This window comes from Drosophila willistoni (assembly GCF_018902025.1).
Source record: "Drosophila willistoni isolate 14030-0811.24 chromosome XR unlocalized genomic scaffold, UCI_dwil_1.1 Seg8, whole genome shotgun sequence".
Taxonomy (NCBI): domain Eukaryota; kingdom Metazoa; phylum Arthropoda; class Insecta; order Diptera; family Drosophilidae; genus Drosophila; species Drosophila willistoni.
In genome coordinates, this window is record NW_025814059.1 from 587,857 (window position 1) to 605,396 (window position 17,540).

The following is a 17,540-nucleotide window of genomic DNA, read 5'->3' on the forward strand; positions in this document are numbered from 1 at the left end:
CGTTGGTCGGGGGTGTTTCTCCAAAAAATGTGCTCCGAGCACAAACTTTATTAAAACTCTTGAATTAAATGAATTAGTCAACCATATAGCCTTTGCCTGACTGGGATGTGGTGGGGTGGGGTGAGGTCTGGTCTGTCCTGGTCACCCTTTAGCCCCAACCAACACCCCAGTCCACCCACTCCCTTATCGTTTTGTCTATCCTTTATCTTTATTTTTTTTTTTATGTTGCCCCCCTAACTCGGCTTCATCTTCACTGAGTGTGCGGCTTGAAAAACAATTTTCGTAAGCAAAAGTGTAATGAGCGTAGAAATGAACTTTAGAGTCGTCGTCTCTTTTTCGTTTCTTAGATTCCAAGAGTAAGGGCAAGGGCAAATTAAATGAAATCCTTGGGCAAAGGAAAAAGAAAAAAAAAATTAAAAATAAAAAAAGGAAACATTAAAATATCAGTGCAAAATGTGTTGAAAAAGGAAACGGCTAAACGGCTAAAACTTTTTCTCAAAAAACCAAAAACGAAGAAAAAAAATGAAAAACTTTGGTGCCTCTCACTCTTTGCTTACCACTGCCTCCAGCCCCCTTACCACATTTTTTTCTTCCTTCTCTTCCTTTGGTTAACTGATTTGTACAGTTTTCTTATGATTTCTTTTTTAATTTAATCCAAAAGACGTTTTGCTAAATTGCTGGTAAAAATTCTTAGAGAAAAGGCAAAGAAACACTTGACTACAAAATAGCTGCATGTCCATTGAACCAAAAAATAAAGAAAAATAAAGGGGAAAAGTGTTCTCCATAAAGCACTCTAGTAGTTTTTATGAATATGAAGATTTTCTTCAAAAATTTGCAATGAAAATTTTAACATACCTTTTTTAAACTTAAACCAAAAGTTTGAGCAATAATTTGTAAAAAAAAAAACAAGTAGCCTTTAGGGGAAAAAAAATTCTCGTGCTTAAGTTATTTGAAAATAAAGAATAATTAAAATTAACCCTAAACCATTGATCTCTAAAGATAAATATATATGTTTTGAATCTTATCAAAATGAAACAACTCTTGTATTGTCATTTTTGGTTTTTGTTAACCAGTGTAATTACACATTCCTTCACTGCCGTTGACAACTGTTGGTCAGTAGTTGGTGGGACTCTTTGGGTTTAGTTTCCATTTATAAAACCCACCCGCACCCATAACATCAAGCCACCCATTTTCATCTTCCGCATTGTTAGTTTTGCCTGAAAAATCTTCTCAAGCAGCAACTGGAAATTGAAACTTGATTATGTGCAGAAAAGAGCAGAGAAAAAGTTGGTGAGTTTCGTTGGGTTTTGAGGGTATGCCTCTGTTGCAACGCGTTGAAATTTATATGCTCTTTGGCCGAAAAACTTGGCACTGGCCTCATACCCCTTGCTTTACTCGACTCGACTCGACTCTGTGATCTCAGGCCATGTCCAAGACTAAGAGGCATGTCCATTTTGCCCCCCCCACCCCTAGCATCCGTCTGTGGCCCTGTTTATGGGTCTGTGTGTCTGATTCTGCTCCTGGATGAAACTCCTCATAAAACTATTTGCTACTGGCCGGTCAAAAACTTCCTTGCATATTTCACTCCATTCTTCTGCCCTCTTTCGTACCAGTCTTTATCTCACTGTGTGTGTGTGTGTGTGTGTGTGTGTGTGTGTGTGTGTGTCTGTGAGTGTGTACATCTTTTCGGCATCATAAAACTTGATAGTTTATGTTTTTTGTTTTTGCATTCCCATGCTATGCCAAAAACAATAATAATAATAATAATAAAATACTTTTGCTCTGCTGCAATCGAGAGCAAACTCCATACGCATATTTATTTATTCATGCTCAATGCATGCGCAATTAAAATTTGCTGAATTAGTCACAAAATCGATTTGCGCAAATTGGCAGCAGCATCAGCAGCAGCAACAGCACCAGACGAAGCAATATTGCCAAAAACAAGAGAAAATATACATAAAAATATATAGAAATGCCAAAACATAACTAGAAAAACAGAAATAAAAACTAAGAACAACTATAGTTGAGTACCAAGTGGTCTACGATTAGTTTAATGTGGATAATCCAATACTCTTATGTATAGTCAATTTAAACGCTTTACGCATCATAGACTTTGGTAGTTTTTATTTTCTAGATAGTAAGACTAAAGTTAATTCAAATTTCTAACTTGTTGAAAGAACTCAATTGATTAGTCGCGTCAGACAATTTAATATGTCCAAAATATAAATGAAACAAAATTAGGGTCAAAGGGAAAATATATTCTAATGTATCAACTGAAGCATTGCTTGAATATATTCAAATGGACCTAGAAGTGATTCGGTTTTAAAAGATCTGACAACTCACTTTACTTTACTTCATTACACAAAGTATTTGATATTTCAAAATCGACCAGAATTTGTGGAAATGGAGCAATGATCTGTCTCTTCGTAAAGTTCTATAGCTAAGATAATCAGTGATAAACTGTGAAAAGATTTAAATATCGATATCAAAAGTCATTAATAAAATAAAAGATAAAAAAACCTCATTAAGTACCTAATCTAGTTATTCATTCAACAATTTAACTTTTATGAATTAAGAAACGAATCTATTTAATACCGAAATTAATCTATCTAATCTCAAGACAATTGTGAATTTGATTGATGCATTTGAAAAGCAGTTTCTGCTATTTTCTTCATATCCTTGAGAAAATTGTAACTGTAAATGCTAAGTGGGTAGATGACGTTATAAAATATTTGAGGGTATCTTAAAGTCCTTTCATGGTACCATATTTTCTACACACAAACGAGTGAAAGTCTTTAAAAACTCATCTATCATAGAGCTAGTGAAAGTGGAAAATGCTTGCGTCAAAGTTGCTTCTGTTGTTGTTGTTGTTGTAAATTAAAAACCATCAATCAATGTTTTTTTTTTTGGTTTTTGTTTCACTTTAAGTAGATATATATGTATGAATGTATATAAAAGGGAAAATTGCTTTAATATCATTTTAAGTTTATCAGAGAGTAAGTAAAAAGTAAAAAAAAAAAAAAAAAAACCAACCCTCAGCCACTTCTTTCCGTATGATGATGGAAGAAGAAGAACAAGAGAAACCGCATCCTTTAGAAGAAGTTTTCGCATCTAGAAATCTCATCGACCGCAACAAAGTCAAGTTGGAGTTTTGCTCTACTACCACTATTAGAGGGGAGAAGCAGTTTGGCGGGGCTGAACAACTGAAGAACGGAAGTGGGCGATTGAGCTAGTGGGTGGGGGGCAGTCAAAATGAATGAATGTTTAATGGAGACCAAAAGTCCGCTACTCTACAAATTCTAGCAAAACACAGCTAGGGTAAATATTATGCATTCTTTGCTGCAAAAACCACATAAATCTGCCAGGCGGATTCAACACAAAAACCTCTCGCCCCCTCCGCCTCACTCTTTGCCCCCACTCCTGCATTTCTTTGTCCACCGCCGCCGCCGCCGACCCCCTTTGGCAAATTGGTTAGCTGCGGCATTTTCAATATGCGTTCCACGTACGCATTAATAACTAATATATGCATATACACAGTAACATAACGCTCCGACTCCGACAACGTCTCTATGTCTCTGGCTCTGATTCTGACTTTATATTGTTTGCCAGAGTCTGGCATACACACACACACACACACATACATATAGTGGATATATAAATCTAAAAACTGCTCATATCCTTGCCAGGATATGTGTGATTATGTGCGTATGTGCGAGTATTTGCAATTGCGCGGCAAAATATGATTACAAATGCCAGAAAGGAAAGCGATGCTCGTCGTCTCTACGAGAGAAAGAGAGAGCGCGAAAGAGAGGAAGATAGACAGAGACTTAGTCATTCAGTTGAATCTGGTTAGATTAACGTTTGGTTTCTGTTTGTTGTGTATTTATTATATGGCCCATGGCTAATGTTTGCACTCGATTCGCTTGCTTTGGTCTAAATAATAGAAACGTTTGAGAGTCCATTCAATTGTTATTTGAACTGGTCTACATTAAGTGTTGGCTAAATAAACCAACTGATGCATATTGACTTGTTCTAGATATAATATTAAAAAAAAATCTACATAAAAAAAAAATATAACAAAAATTTAATTAAATGTCAAAGCAAACAATTTTTTAACAGGCCTAGCATTAGGTAAATATTATATTTACATTTTTGTTTACGTGAAATTCTATTTAATCGAACATAAACCTTAATAAAAAAAATGAGTTATAGAAGTATAAAATTAACCATACGCATAAAAAACTATAGAACTGTTGGAATATAATGTATAAATTTGGCCAAAAAGTTATTTTTGAAAAAACCTGCACGAAAATCTCTTTAGACTCTAATCTAAAATTGTTCTTTCAGAAAACACATTTCGTTTGCAATATCTCAAAGATTTTCAAATCATTTTCAAACAATTTCAATTTGGTTTGCTTAGTTTGTTAATACAAAGCTATCAAATATTAAGCTTATAAAATAATGTTATAAACTTATGTTATTTTTAACTTTTTTGATCATTGTCAAATAGTGTTCGACAATCTGTTAATAAATTTGTTATAATTCGTTTGCAAACAATTAGGAATTAAAATGTATTTGAGGTTTGTTATTGATCAAAAATCATTTAAAACCACATCGAATAAACAAATTTATTTAAAAACTAAAGCAAGATTTTTCTTTTAACAGATTTTTGAAACAATCATTTTTATTGTACAAGAAAGTTTATGTAAATGGCCAAGATGTTTGAACATATCGTTCTGGCAAAAATCGTCTGAAACAAAAAGTCTGTTTGTACTTTTTGTCCTGTTATTAAGATATAAATGTATATTGTTTTGTTACTGCTGATCGCAAATGGTATTTGTTTTAGAGCCCCTTCTCGCCGAAATGCTGCCGCAGCTCTGCGACTATCCTGGTCCAATTCCTCAGTTATCTAAAGCAAGTTCATCTCTACAATTCGTTTTCGAGTGAGCGTATTAAGTGGTTTGTTGATTGACTAAATGAGCAGTGTCTATTGTTTGGCAACGATCAGGCTAGTTTTGTATTTTGAAAATGTCTTCACTTCCTTCATTCACTCAACAGTCTCGTCTGCCTAGGCCCCGTTATATTTCTTCCCGTGTGCCTTGCTCTCCTTCCTTTTGCCGTGCGTGCCAAGTTTAATCTGTTACAGTTTCCTTTTACTGCCTCTACTGCTATTGCTATTATGGCTCAAAGTCCTTTTGCGCATTTCCATGTCCGCTCCAAAGTTCCGTTTTAGACGCCGCAGCGCCCAGGGGGCGTGGCCTTGTGTTGTTGCCGACTGCTGCTATCTCTGGGTCAATAGAGCGAATGTGGCAAACAGCAAATGGCGGCCCCAATTGTTTTGGCATTTAAAGCGCATTTGCTGTTAATTTTGCTGAAGCCTCGATGCGCACATCTAGCGGATATCCTGGCAACTGGCAAGCACGCACACACCACACACACACACACACACCAACACACACTAAAACACAATGAATCTGTGTACTCATTATGCATTTGCATTCATATATGTATATGTACATACGTATATGCATATGTATGTAGGTGCTGGAGCTGATTGTGTATGGTTTCTCATTCTTTCTTTTTTCGTTTTTTGTTTTTTGGTTGCTAATGTCTGAACTTTAATTGAATAATTTTTCTAATGGCCAAACAAAAATTTTATGCAAAAGTCTGGAATCTGAGCATAAAAATTGCCACTTGCTTCATGCCTCATGCCTCATGCCAGTTCCTACTGCTGCTGCTGCTGCTGCACTCTGTAGGGGCTTGTTTGTTGGCCTGGCTAGTTGGATGGATAGATGGATGGATGGCTGTGTGTGTGTGTGTCTGTTTGTTCGCTCTGTTTGCCTTTTGGGTTGGCTGCATTTTTAATTATATGCACACAAAAGGCCGCCACAAAAGCATTCGCCACCTTTTATTGATGGGGACCGACCACCCAAAAAACAACCGACCCTTCGCTCTTCTCTGTTCTGTTCGCCCGCTTCAGAGATGGCAGACAGGAAATTTCATCAACTTGCTCAAAAATTCAAATGTAAATAAATCTAGACGGGGGCTCGGGCACCAGGTTTTGGTTTGGTTTGGTTTGCTTTCGTTTCGTTTTGGTTTTGGTTCAGTTCGGTTCAGGCTAGGCTAGGAGTCTGGCCAAGTGTTTTGTTAGCCTGCCACAGCAATTTGCAATCGCCTGGACAAAAGTTTCGTTTGTTTGTTTGTTTGTTTGTCGGTTGGTTTGGGCTGAGTTGGTCGGTTGTCTGGTCTGTCCGTTGGTCCATCCGCCGGACTCGTCCGCCTGCCGATCCGTTGGGCGGTCTTGTTGTCCATTCGTCTAGTTGGGATAAATGCATCAGGCAGGTTCTGCTCAGGAAAATTCGCTGCACTCAGCACAAAATGCCTTAATATGGTACTCTCTCTCCCTCTCTCTCTCTCTCTTTCTTTGTTGTTTTCCCCCGATCCCCCCAGGGGATGCAAACAATGCTTTTCACAAAAGTACCATGGGCCTCAAATATATAAAAAATTCGATCAATTTAAACTTGTGACACGAATTTCATTCGCCTATATTTTTAGGATCAGAGCTTGTTTTCTCTGAAAGAATTTTCATTTTGGACTTTCTTAATTTTTACGATAATAAAAGTTGACTAACTAAATGGTGTTTTCTTTTGTTTACTATTTTTTAAATCAGTCTTAAAATTTAAATTATCAATAGGTTGATTATTACACACAATTTTACTGTAGTCAGCTTCTGTCAGGTTTCATTTGCATTTCAAAGTAATCGAAGTAAATCGTTTGAACCGTCTCCATAGTGGCCAAAATATGTCTACCTATATCCCTTTCCATCCTTCTCCTTGGTATATATACATAGGTAGACAGACTTGGTGTGTGTGTGTGCAACAATTGCCAACCTTGACTGCCATTTTGGGTGGGCAGCTAAATCTTTGGACATTTCATCCTCAGCCTTTTAGCCCCTAGCCCCTACACTCTATTGCCCTCTTAGCCACACAGCACCACAAGGCAAGTGGCTTTTGAGTGCTTTGCCTTTGGCCTGGTTGCCACTACTGGTGCTGCTGCGCATGCTGCTTCTGCTATGGCCGTTGTTGTTATTATCATCTCGTGGGAGATAAGTGCCCAGAAACCAGAGCTAAGGTAGATACATAATAGTGCAGAGAAGACATGGCTTGCGGTGGTAGGGAGAGGAGGGAGGTGAAGAAGAACTGGCTCTATAATTATTTGCTATAATCCAAAATTAAATGGGATTTGACAGTTGATGAATTGCAGAGTAGTTCGATTGGATATGCACAGCAACAACAGACTTGAAAGGAGTCTATCTAAGTGCACAAATTTGGCAGGTGGACCATAACGGAAGAGAAGCAGCATGATGGAGAGGGAGAGGCAGAAGAGGAGAGTGGAGAATAAACGGATTTTGGGCCCAATGCTAATACATTTTCATGATGATGGCTTTGATTTTGCTTCTGCTTCTTCTTCTTCTTCATCTGTTTTTTAACCTTTAAGGCAAATTAATTGATTTGTCTAGCAAATTGAATGGAATTGAAGATCAAACAAGATTTGAACTCTGATTGGCAATATACATACTTATTAAATCTCGATGTATTTAAAGCTTTTTAAATTTAAAATATTTTGACAAGTTTCGGCAACAATTATGTGATACCCTGTAACTAATTTCTTATTCGAGATTTTTTACCCAACACTTTATGAACACTTTATATGTGGACCCATTTGAATTCGCTCCTGTAAGCGTTAATATTATATACATTACTTGATTGGGTATAAGGAGAGTGATTATTAGGCTATTCAATTTTAGAAACCATCTATTGAAACTAATGAAGAAATATGAAATTATATGCCATCACATAGAAGAAAAAACTCTGTTGAAATTGTTTCAGTTGCGGCTTTAGCCTTGAATTAGTCACCTTGAATCGTTTGCTGCTTATTCTAAATGGCATAACCAACTAAATTAAAAGCGTATATTTCACTTTTTTTTTGCTACTTTTCCAAGTTTTCTTTAGTTTTGGCAGAGATATTTAATAGCAAATTTAAATAGAATCAAAATTTTAGTAAAATGCGAATTGCTTTTATATATTGTATTTTAATAATTTTATTCACAAATTGCCAAAGTAATGAATACAGCTATGCAGACTATGATGAATATTATAGAGAATATTATACAGAAATGTATAGTACAACAGTCATGGGTTCGGTCAAATTATATAAATTGGAACAAGAATTTATGCAAATTCTAAAAAAATCAACCATTGAGTTACAAAAACAGATCAATATGATTCAAATGTGAGTGAGTAATCAAAGATTTGTAAAGCTTTTTTCTGCTAAACATTGATTTTCTTTAGTTATTTAAAATATTTCAAACGTCCCAAGTGTTCAAATCAAAACGAATGTAAAAAATATGTTGCAAAACCATTAAATGCTTTTCGTCTTATGCGACGCATCCATCAAGATTGGCCTCAATGGTTGAAACTAATCAAAAGCGGCAACGAAGCAGATTATATTAAACAACTTGAAAATGAGATTGTGCCCAAGTTACCCGAATCGCATGATATGTTGGAAATGCTTAAGAATTTGCATCGTGTCGAGACAACTTATGGGATACGAGTTCATGACTATGCCAATGGAAAAATGCCAAAAACACAATCAAAGTGAGCAAATATTATTGCGGTTAAAAAATAACACAAATGACAAAAAAAAAAAAACACATATTTCATATAGTTGGACCTTAACAGTCCGCGATTGCGTGACAATGGGTAATTATGGATATCAAATTCATGACTATCAACGTGCTGGCATGTGGTATCAATATGCTCTGAATCAACGACCCGAAGTAAATGGCGAAAGCTATAAGCAAATGCTTGGCGATCCATTGGACCATGCTCGTTTAAAGTATGCTCAAACTATTTTAATACATGGTGGGTATTTCTCATATATTGTTTAGAAAAGTCTTTGACTCATTGTCCTCATTTCGAAGCAGAAGTTCATAGGAATGAGCCAGCACTGGCCATGCAGGAAATTCGTGATGAAGTTGAACAAGTATTGAGCGAAGTAGATGCCAAGTCAATAAATGATTTAGTCAATGACCGACTCCATCAATCAGTAACAGAATTTGAATTAAACGACAACCAAACAACAGTGTATAACCGCTATAAACATCGTTGGGCTCATATGTCCGGTTGTCGTGGCATGTTTAGACAGCACACAAATCTGGTTTGTCGTTATAATTTTACCACCAGTCCATTTTTACAGTTGGCCCCAATGAAACTAGAGGAAATTAGTCTTGATCCATACATTGTGCAGTATCATGATGTATTGTCCGACAATGAGATAGAAGACCTCAAAAGGGAAGGCATTAAAGGCACAATGATCAATGGTTGGACAAGTCTTAAATCGAGTAACGCTACTGAAAATGAAAGTCGAACAATTGTGGCACGTGTCGCCATAATGAGCCCTAGCTTAGAGATTGTTCAACGCATCAATCGACGCATTATAGATATGACCGGATTTAATATAGAGGAATCCAAAACAATACAATTGGCTGCCTTTAGTGTCGGTGGATTCTTTATGCCCCATTATGATTATTTGTACGATCGTCTATTAGACACGGATGTCCTTAAAAAACTAGGTGATCGAGTAGCCAGTGTTATATTTTATGTATGTAAATGCAATAGAGATCTCGTTTTGGCTAGTTGTTTTAATTAATGTAATTACAGGCTGGTGATGTAACCGAGGGTGGAGCAACTAATTTTCCCCGCAATCAGTTGGTGGTGCAACCCAAAAAAGGCAGTGCTCTCTTTTGGTATAATAAATTCGATGATGGCTCACCAGATCCTCGTAGCTTACATTCAATTTGTCCTGTTGTAGTTGGTTCACGTTGGAGTAAGTTGGATTTTATCTTATAGTTTTTGATTGATTAAACAATAACGATTTATTTTCCGTCTAAAGCGATTACTAAATGGATTCATCAGGATTCACAAATGTTTTTGCAACCCTGCAGCCTGCAACCGTCCTCCTCAACTTAAGTATCTACATTATGTGTTTTGAAATAAACCAAAAATGTTTTTAAAAATGATCTATCTCAAAACATTGCATATAAGCTGTAGGCTGCTACAAACTCAAACATTATTGAAAATTTACAATTATATGGTTATAATATTATTATATAATGATTGAAACATTATCAATTGGCCATTAGGTTGATTTAGTACTTTGCGGTTTGAAATAGAAGGCAATTGTTTACATTTATGTTACGTGATGTTGGGTTTATATATACATATAGAGAGTTTCGTTCAGTAACAAACACAGACAAAAGACTAATTATAAAATGGGCATTTCGTTTGAAGTTTCGAGGGAAAGTAACAATGGCCGCATTTTGCATTTGTTTGATAGGCGCAAAAATTTCAAAAATTACAAATGTTCACGTTTCAATATTTGTTGCATACTTTTCTGCTGCTGTTCGTTGCTGCTGCTGCTGTGCCTCTGTTCATCGTAATTAAACTTTGTTGGCTGCCGCCGAAATGCTTTCGAAGCTCAATTTGCTGCAACAAAAGGCAACAAATAGAGTGCCCTGGAATGATGGTGGTGCGAGGACAACAGCAGTTTACATTTTTGAGCAATGGAAATGGTCAGGACATAGACACAGAGCCAAAGCGACATAGACAGAAAACGACACAAAAGAGTAAAATAGGGAGAAACAGAGAGTGAGAGACAGAGAGAGAGAGAGAGGGACAATGAGACAAAGGGGCAACTGGAGAGGGCTCGGTCCTGTGCCTCTGTAAAACTGTTGTTATTTTAACGCAATTTTCAAGTGGAATGCAAATTGTTTAATGATTTCAATTGGAAAATTGCTGGAATACTTGACGAAGAGCAAAGGCAGAAAGCAAAAAGCCATAGCCCTCAACAATGGGGGGTGTGTCCTGGTGTGCCCCTCCTTTGCTCTCCCTACCTCCTCCTGCCTTTTGTCATTTGCTCCTCTGACTGTTACTGGTAGCTGGTACTCCTCTTTTTCTCCACAGGCTACGCTTTTGTGAGTCCACGCGTAGGCATATATATGCAAGTATAAAACAGAAAGGGAACCATCACCTTTCTACGCCTCCGCCTCTGACTGACTGGCTACCCCATCTTGTTGGCTGCAATTGGGTTTTTATTTTATTCTTCGTTTTTTTTATTTTTTCTTTTTTGTACACAGAGTGTCTGATTAAATTAAGTTGATGAGACGCAATCTTTTCAAGGACTTCTCCCCATTTTTGTTTTTTTTTTTTTTTATTGTATATGGGTTGCTGCATTGTTCTTTAGCCCTACCCCACTGAACACTTTAGTCTGTGCAACTCCGTTTTTGGGTTTTGTGTTCGTTCGTTCTATTTGCCTTTCATGTCGCTCGTGCCCAGCAGATGAGCCAGCAAGGGTGACTCCCTCCCGCCTCTCTCTTTTTCTCTCTCAAGCCCCAATTTCGCTTGTCTCCTGCTGAATTTGTTTATCATTATTGGCATTAAAAGGATTCGAAATTGTTTATTGTCTAGCCAACGTCTCAGTCTCAGTGGCAGTCAGTCAGCCAGTCATTCAGTTAGTCACACAGTGAGTTTGTTTGCTTGCCTACGTGCCTGTTAGGAATGCTGCTGCAGTCTATTTAGACATTTTGTTGCTGACCGTCCCTGACATTGTCGCCAGGACTTTTACCTCAAATGCCATACAGTGGTTTTAGGTTCATTGCCATTGATGGTCAACCAAAGGATAAATGATATTCCAAAAGCAAAGGGTTGATTAATATGTATAATTGTGTGAAAAGTGTTTTTACTTTAAATATTTTAATTGGAATTCTTTGAAAAAGTTTAAAACCTGTAAAGCATATCTTGAAATATTTATGTAAGAAATTCCTTAAAGCAAGGAAACAAGTAGGTTTATATAGTTTCTTCATATTTGTTTATTGTTTTCAAAGATTTATTTTGGTTTATTATATGGTCGTGCAATTTCTAACCACTTAAAATTAATTGAAAATGCAGAGAGCAGGATTAAATTAAAAATGATCATCCGAAAGAACTGTAAAAGAAAAGTGAAAAAAGAATCATAATTATATATCACTCAACCTTTTACGATTAGTCTTAAATGTAAATATCTATTCCACTAGTTAAGAGCTTCATCCTGTAATGCATTGAACTTTAGATCTATTCGAGAGTTAATGTTAGAATATTGGGGAATTTCGAAATGGTAATTTTCTTTTGTGGAAAAGTTTTCCACTTTATTTTAGTTCAATGTTCTTATATAAGCCATTTCCTCTTCATTTCCATCAATTGCATCTCTCCTCTCTGTCAATATTTTTACTCCTTTTTGTTTGCAAGTCAACATGCTATTTGTAATTAATTGTTTTTGCTTCATGGAGCTTCACCATGCAGCTTTCCCCTCTAACTCTCGTTCTCTCTCTCTCTCTTTCGCTAGCCCGCTTTCTCTGTCTATCTAGAGAAGATTCTCCATTGCTACACATTCATCCTTTCTCCGTCTTTCCTGCTTTGTTCGTTCATTTCAGGCAGTTGAGGCAGTGCATTGCACGATTTATTGAGAAATCAATTGTTTAACAACAGGCAATGGAAACCACAAGAGTTCTTTGCAAACAAACTTCTCGCCTCGAGGCTCGAGTATCGCATCGAGTTGTGCTGCTCACTCTCACTCTCTCACTCTCTCTCTCTGTCTGTCTGCTGTTTCTGTTGCTTCGTCTTCTTCTTCTGTCTTTGTCTGGCACTTTTCAACTTCCGTTTGGGTGGAAGCAAAAATTGTATGGACATTTAATTAAATCGATGACAAAATTACGCCAATTAAAGGCGTCGTGTTCAAAATTGTTGTCGACTACTACTACTACAACTACTACTAGTCCGCCAGGAAGCGAACGATTACGTTTGCTGTCACATAATTGTTGGTAGAACCAAGAAACACCAGCAACAACAAGAACAACAACAACAATATTGCGAGAAGAAAGTTATAAAAACTTTCTGCTTCTTCTTTCTTGTTGACACTGAAACCCATCAATTCGTGTCAATTAATTTGCAAAAGAGGGACAAGACAATGCCCAAAAGAACAAAAAAAAAAAAGGCAAACGAAAAAAATAAAAATATGAAGAAAAAGTCAAGAGAGAGTAAGAAAAAGAAAAAGTGAACAAAAAAAAAAACGGAAATTCCTTTCTTCTGCAGCAGTTTCTTCTAATATAATTAAAAACTTTTGCCAGGTGTTGCAAATTTCTTCGACTTAAGGTTCGGTGGCTCCGCTCTTTCCTGTTGGGCATCATCGTTCCTGGTTAGTTTATAAAGTTCTCTCCAAACCCCGCACCCCCTCCTCCTTCCACAATGTCATGTCGTTTGTTACTTTAAAATTGTTGGCCCCCTGATTCTCCTTGGTTTCCTTGCTATATTACAGTGAGCTTCTCTAAACAGCATTTTCTCTCTTGTTTACACATAGGGAGAGAGAGAGAGAGAGAGCAAGAGGGAGGCTAGGAGAAATGGAAGAATGATGATGTTGGAACCATACGGTTGATATCGACTTAGTCCTAGTAGTCGTAGGCATTATGTAAGTTTGATATATGTGTATCTTTCGATTGTTTGAGTTGAACTTGAACGATTGTTGTTGTGGTTGTTGTTGTTCTTGTTGGCAGTAAGAGAGACGCAGTCAGTCAGTCAATCTTTAGTACTAACTATCTACCATCATATTGTGCAAAGGTTGTTGACCATGTTGTGTGCTTTAGGTATGAAGCACTAAGGAGGCAAATGTATGTCTACATAACTATGCCATACAACTTTCAAGAGCTTGCTGGTTGACTAACTAACTAACTGACTGACTGACTGACTGGGGCCATATGTTTTCTAATCAATTAAGTTGTTGGCCATGTCCTTTCAGCCCACTTATATTAGACCTGTTTTCACTTCACTTGCTATTACATGGCAAACAAGTTTCCATAAGCTGATTGTGAACTATACTTCAAATATTTTTCATTTTACCAAAAACCAAAAATTTTGATTAGTTTTTTGCAACAATCAAATAGAAATTTTTTGGGGTGGGGGCTGGGCTAAATAGTTTTGACTTGGGGCTAAGAAAAAGTTAACTAACGCTTTGTGAAGATTGTTTGGTTGTTTTATGAAATTCTTTTCATTGAGATTTTGAGAAATTGTAGGGTTTTTTTTCAATGATAATTTCAAGACTTCTTGAATCTTTCTTAAAATTTTCCTAGATACACATTTCGAAGTAGATTAGAAGAATCATTTTTTTTTTGTTTTGCTTTTAAAAAATCTTATTTTAACATTCTAAGCTGAAACTAATTCTAATTTAAAATAATAAAATTCGTTAAATTGTCGATTATTTTGGTATTTAAATCCTGAAAACCAAAAAGGTGTCGATTATTTACTTATGTTTAAAAGGAAAATCGTCAAATTTTCGACTATTTTGGTATTTGTATCCTAGAAACCAAGAACTTCTGTATTATTTTTATAAATTTCGAATGAAAATCTATAAATTGTCGATTATTTTTACTTAGTCGAAAATTTATCAATTTTTTTCCGATCTCTTGGATAAACCTAGAGGTCGATGAACAGAAATACAAGAACAATGCAATTTATTCAATATTCATTATTACTTTACCTAACTTAACAACTTTTTGAAATGATTTATTAGATGTTTAGATGTAATATTTAAAATTTTGATAAGATTTTAACACGAAAGGTCTTTTTTTTGAGAGAGAGAGAGTTTTACGCTGGTTTGTCAGTCATTAGATTATTTAGCACAATGTTGAGATATGCCCTTAAAACTCATTTAGAAATTTTCGTTGCCTCGTTTGGTGTTGTTGCTGATGGTGCTTTGTCGTTTCTTGTGTTTAGTCATGTGCCCAGTAAATTCATAAACTGTGATTCCTCTGTCAGAGTTCGCTTCGCACAAAATCTCTGCCACAAAAGACCCCTGAGACAAAGATGGAGAAAGACAGAGACTAGAATGGAGAATGCGAGAGAGAGAATGAGAATGAGAGAGATAGCAAGGAGATGAAGCGAAGTTGCATTGACCGCTTTATTGTTGTTGTTGCTTATCCTGTGTGAGCAGCTTTTTTGTGAACATGCGGAGAGCGGTGGCACAGAAGATAACTTCACAAAGTGCAGTAAAAACTTGCGGTGGCATAAAGACCTAAGGAGTCTGAGCTACTACCATCTCGTGTTCGCGTTCTCATACAAAAGACAAACTTTTGCGTTGCAACAGAGGCGAAAAGTTTGTTGCCTGCTGCCCCAGTGTGAGGTGGATGAGGTGATGATGGGGGTGGTGGGGAAGGTGTAGCAGAAGCAGCAGCTATGTTTCGGGGGGCGGGGAGTGGCATGTGCAGCCTGGCTGTGTGTTTTTGTGGCTGCGGCTTGAATTTGAAATTCGTTGGCAGCAAAAAAGCATAGATCACATTTGTGTGTCGGAAGAAGATTCGGCGAGAAGCGAGAATAGTAGTGGCTGCCCCGCCCCCTAAAAAGTGCGGTCCAAGGGCAGCGCAACAACAACAACAACAACGAATGAAAACATCGGCATCATAAAATGTGTTGCATGTTGAGCCTAAATCGTTAAAGTTTTTCTTTTTTTTCCCTCCCCGCTCCACTCGTCATCATCCCCATCTATCCGCGCACCACAAATGCAAGGCGAAATTACATGAAAGTTTTCAGCCGCTGCCGCCGCGCTGTTTGAGGAAAAATTTTAATTTAAACTTGCGCCATTTCGGGAGGCTTTAAGTGGTTGCCAGCTCGTTGACAGTTGGGTGTCCTGTCAGGGCTACAACAACGATCCTTGCCCCAACCTCTTCACCCTCATTCACCCATTTCTGCCCCATCCTTCCCTTTCCCTCTCGGTTGTTGTCCTTTACCGCAGCAGTTTCTGTGTTATTAGTGCTCTCTCTCATGTTGCCGCTGACGCTGTTGCGTTTTTATATTGCAATTTTACGCCACTGCCACTCATAGGCGAGGGTTGCCACTAAATGCCTTAAAAATTGAAAGGACCTCAAAAGTTGGGAAACAGGACTTACAACAACTTTTTTTGGCAGTTGCCTGTGAAATTAAGTTTTCGTTGAACCACTGAGCCTAATTTTAGCAATTTTCCTAATTTTATGGAACTTGGTTTAGAAATCATTTCTCTTGAACTTAATTTCAAATTTAATTCATTTCAAGTTTCCATTCGTTTTAGAGTAGAATTGACTTATTCTAAATTTAGATGATATGCCTAAGGCATTATTTTCATTGTCACAGTTTAACCTTTTGCCATAAAGTTCAAAGTTGAGTAATAATAATAAAAGCTTTAATTTCAATAATTTTATGCTACGCCTTTATGAGAGTTTTTTAAATTCAAATCTCTCTTCTTGGATTACGGCATTAACAAGAAATTTTTTGATTTTTATTATTTTTTGAATGTAAAGACTTTGAGTACTTGGGTTTGAGGAACTTTAGCAATTAGTTGGTATTTTGGTGTATCGTTTTTGCGTAGGCTCTAACTCATACACTCACACACACACACATAAAGAAGGCTCAATGCGGCCCTCTCAACAAGTAGCCCGAGTTGACTATTCAGTCATCATCGTCATCATGCAACAGCAATCTACCGCCCATCATTGCCCATCGCCCATCGGCCACCGCCGCTAAGCCTTCCCTCGCCACAGCTAACAGTAATAGTAGAAGCATCAGTACCGTTACATGTAGCCAGCCCAGCCCCCGACCAGCTTCTATCCCAAGCCCATTCCCAACATCAACATCATCATCATCACCATCATCATCATCATCCTCCTCCTTCTTTTTTTTCGTGTTTTTTTGTTCGCTGTTGCACATTTTTAGTCAGCCTGCAGCCATGTAAAAGCTTTGAATATTTATGTAGCAGCAACTAGCAACCCACTTCAGCGGGTGGTCTAACCAGAGGTTTCGCGTGGTGCCGTTGGCTGGCTGGATGGATGGTTCGGGTGGGGTTGGTGGTGCTAGGGGGTTGTGGGTGCTTTTCGCAACAGTTGCTCTTCACTTGTAGCTCTGACACATTTTCAAAAAGTAGGGTCATCATCAGGTTCTGCCTGACATTTGCTTAAAACTTGCCATGTCGAAAGAGAAAAGGGAAGTTAAAGTGTGCAAGTGCGAGAGAGAGAGAGAGGGTAAGAATGAGGGCGGCGGGGGTTAAGAAAACTTTGCTGCTTTTTTTTTTACGCCAGCACGCGTAAGTGCCCTAATTTTTTTTTATATGGGCGTTCCCTTTCCCCCTTTCCCCGGCAACCGTCCCGTATCGTCCTGATGGTCTTTGCTTGTTGGGTGCCACTTTTGTCTGCTGACGCTTTGAGGGTTGCCATTGGAGCCCGTTGGAGCCGTTGATATTGTTCGATTGTTCACTGGCGGCGGCGGCGACGACGACGTCGACATCGTTGGTGATCTTTTTAATGAGTTGGGTTTTGTGTCCGAGTCTGTGTGTGTGTGTGTGTGTGTTTGTGTGTGTGGGTGAGTGGTTGAATGCGCAGAGGCGAAAGTTTTCTTCTAGCCATGAAATGAGGTCGCGCTAAAGCTTTT

At 37.6% G+C, this 17,540-nt stretch overlaps 1 protein-coding gene across 1 annotated transcript; it reads left to right on the forward strand.

The window, feature by feature from the left end:
• The first annotated feature begins 8,030 nt into the window (after positions 1-8,030).
• On the forward strand, positions 8,031-10,081 carry LOC6645763 (prolyl 4-hydroxylase subunit alpha-2). The gene is made up of 6 exons (XM_023177661.2): positions 8,031-8,292; positions 8,352-8,657; positions 8,728-8,924; positions 8,987-9,663; positions 9,723-9,888; positions 9,955-10,081. The coding sequence occupies exons 1-6, from the start codon at positions 8,066-8,068 to the stop codon at positions 10,029-10,031; spliced, it is 1,650 nt and encodes a 549-aa protein (XP_023033429.2). The 5' UTR covers positions 8,031-8,065; the 3' UTR covers positions 10,032-10,081.
• Positions 10,082-17,540: the final 7,459 nt, after the last annotated feature.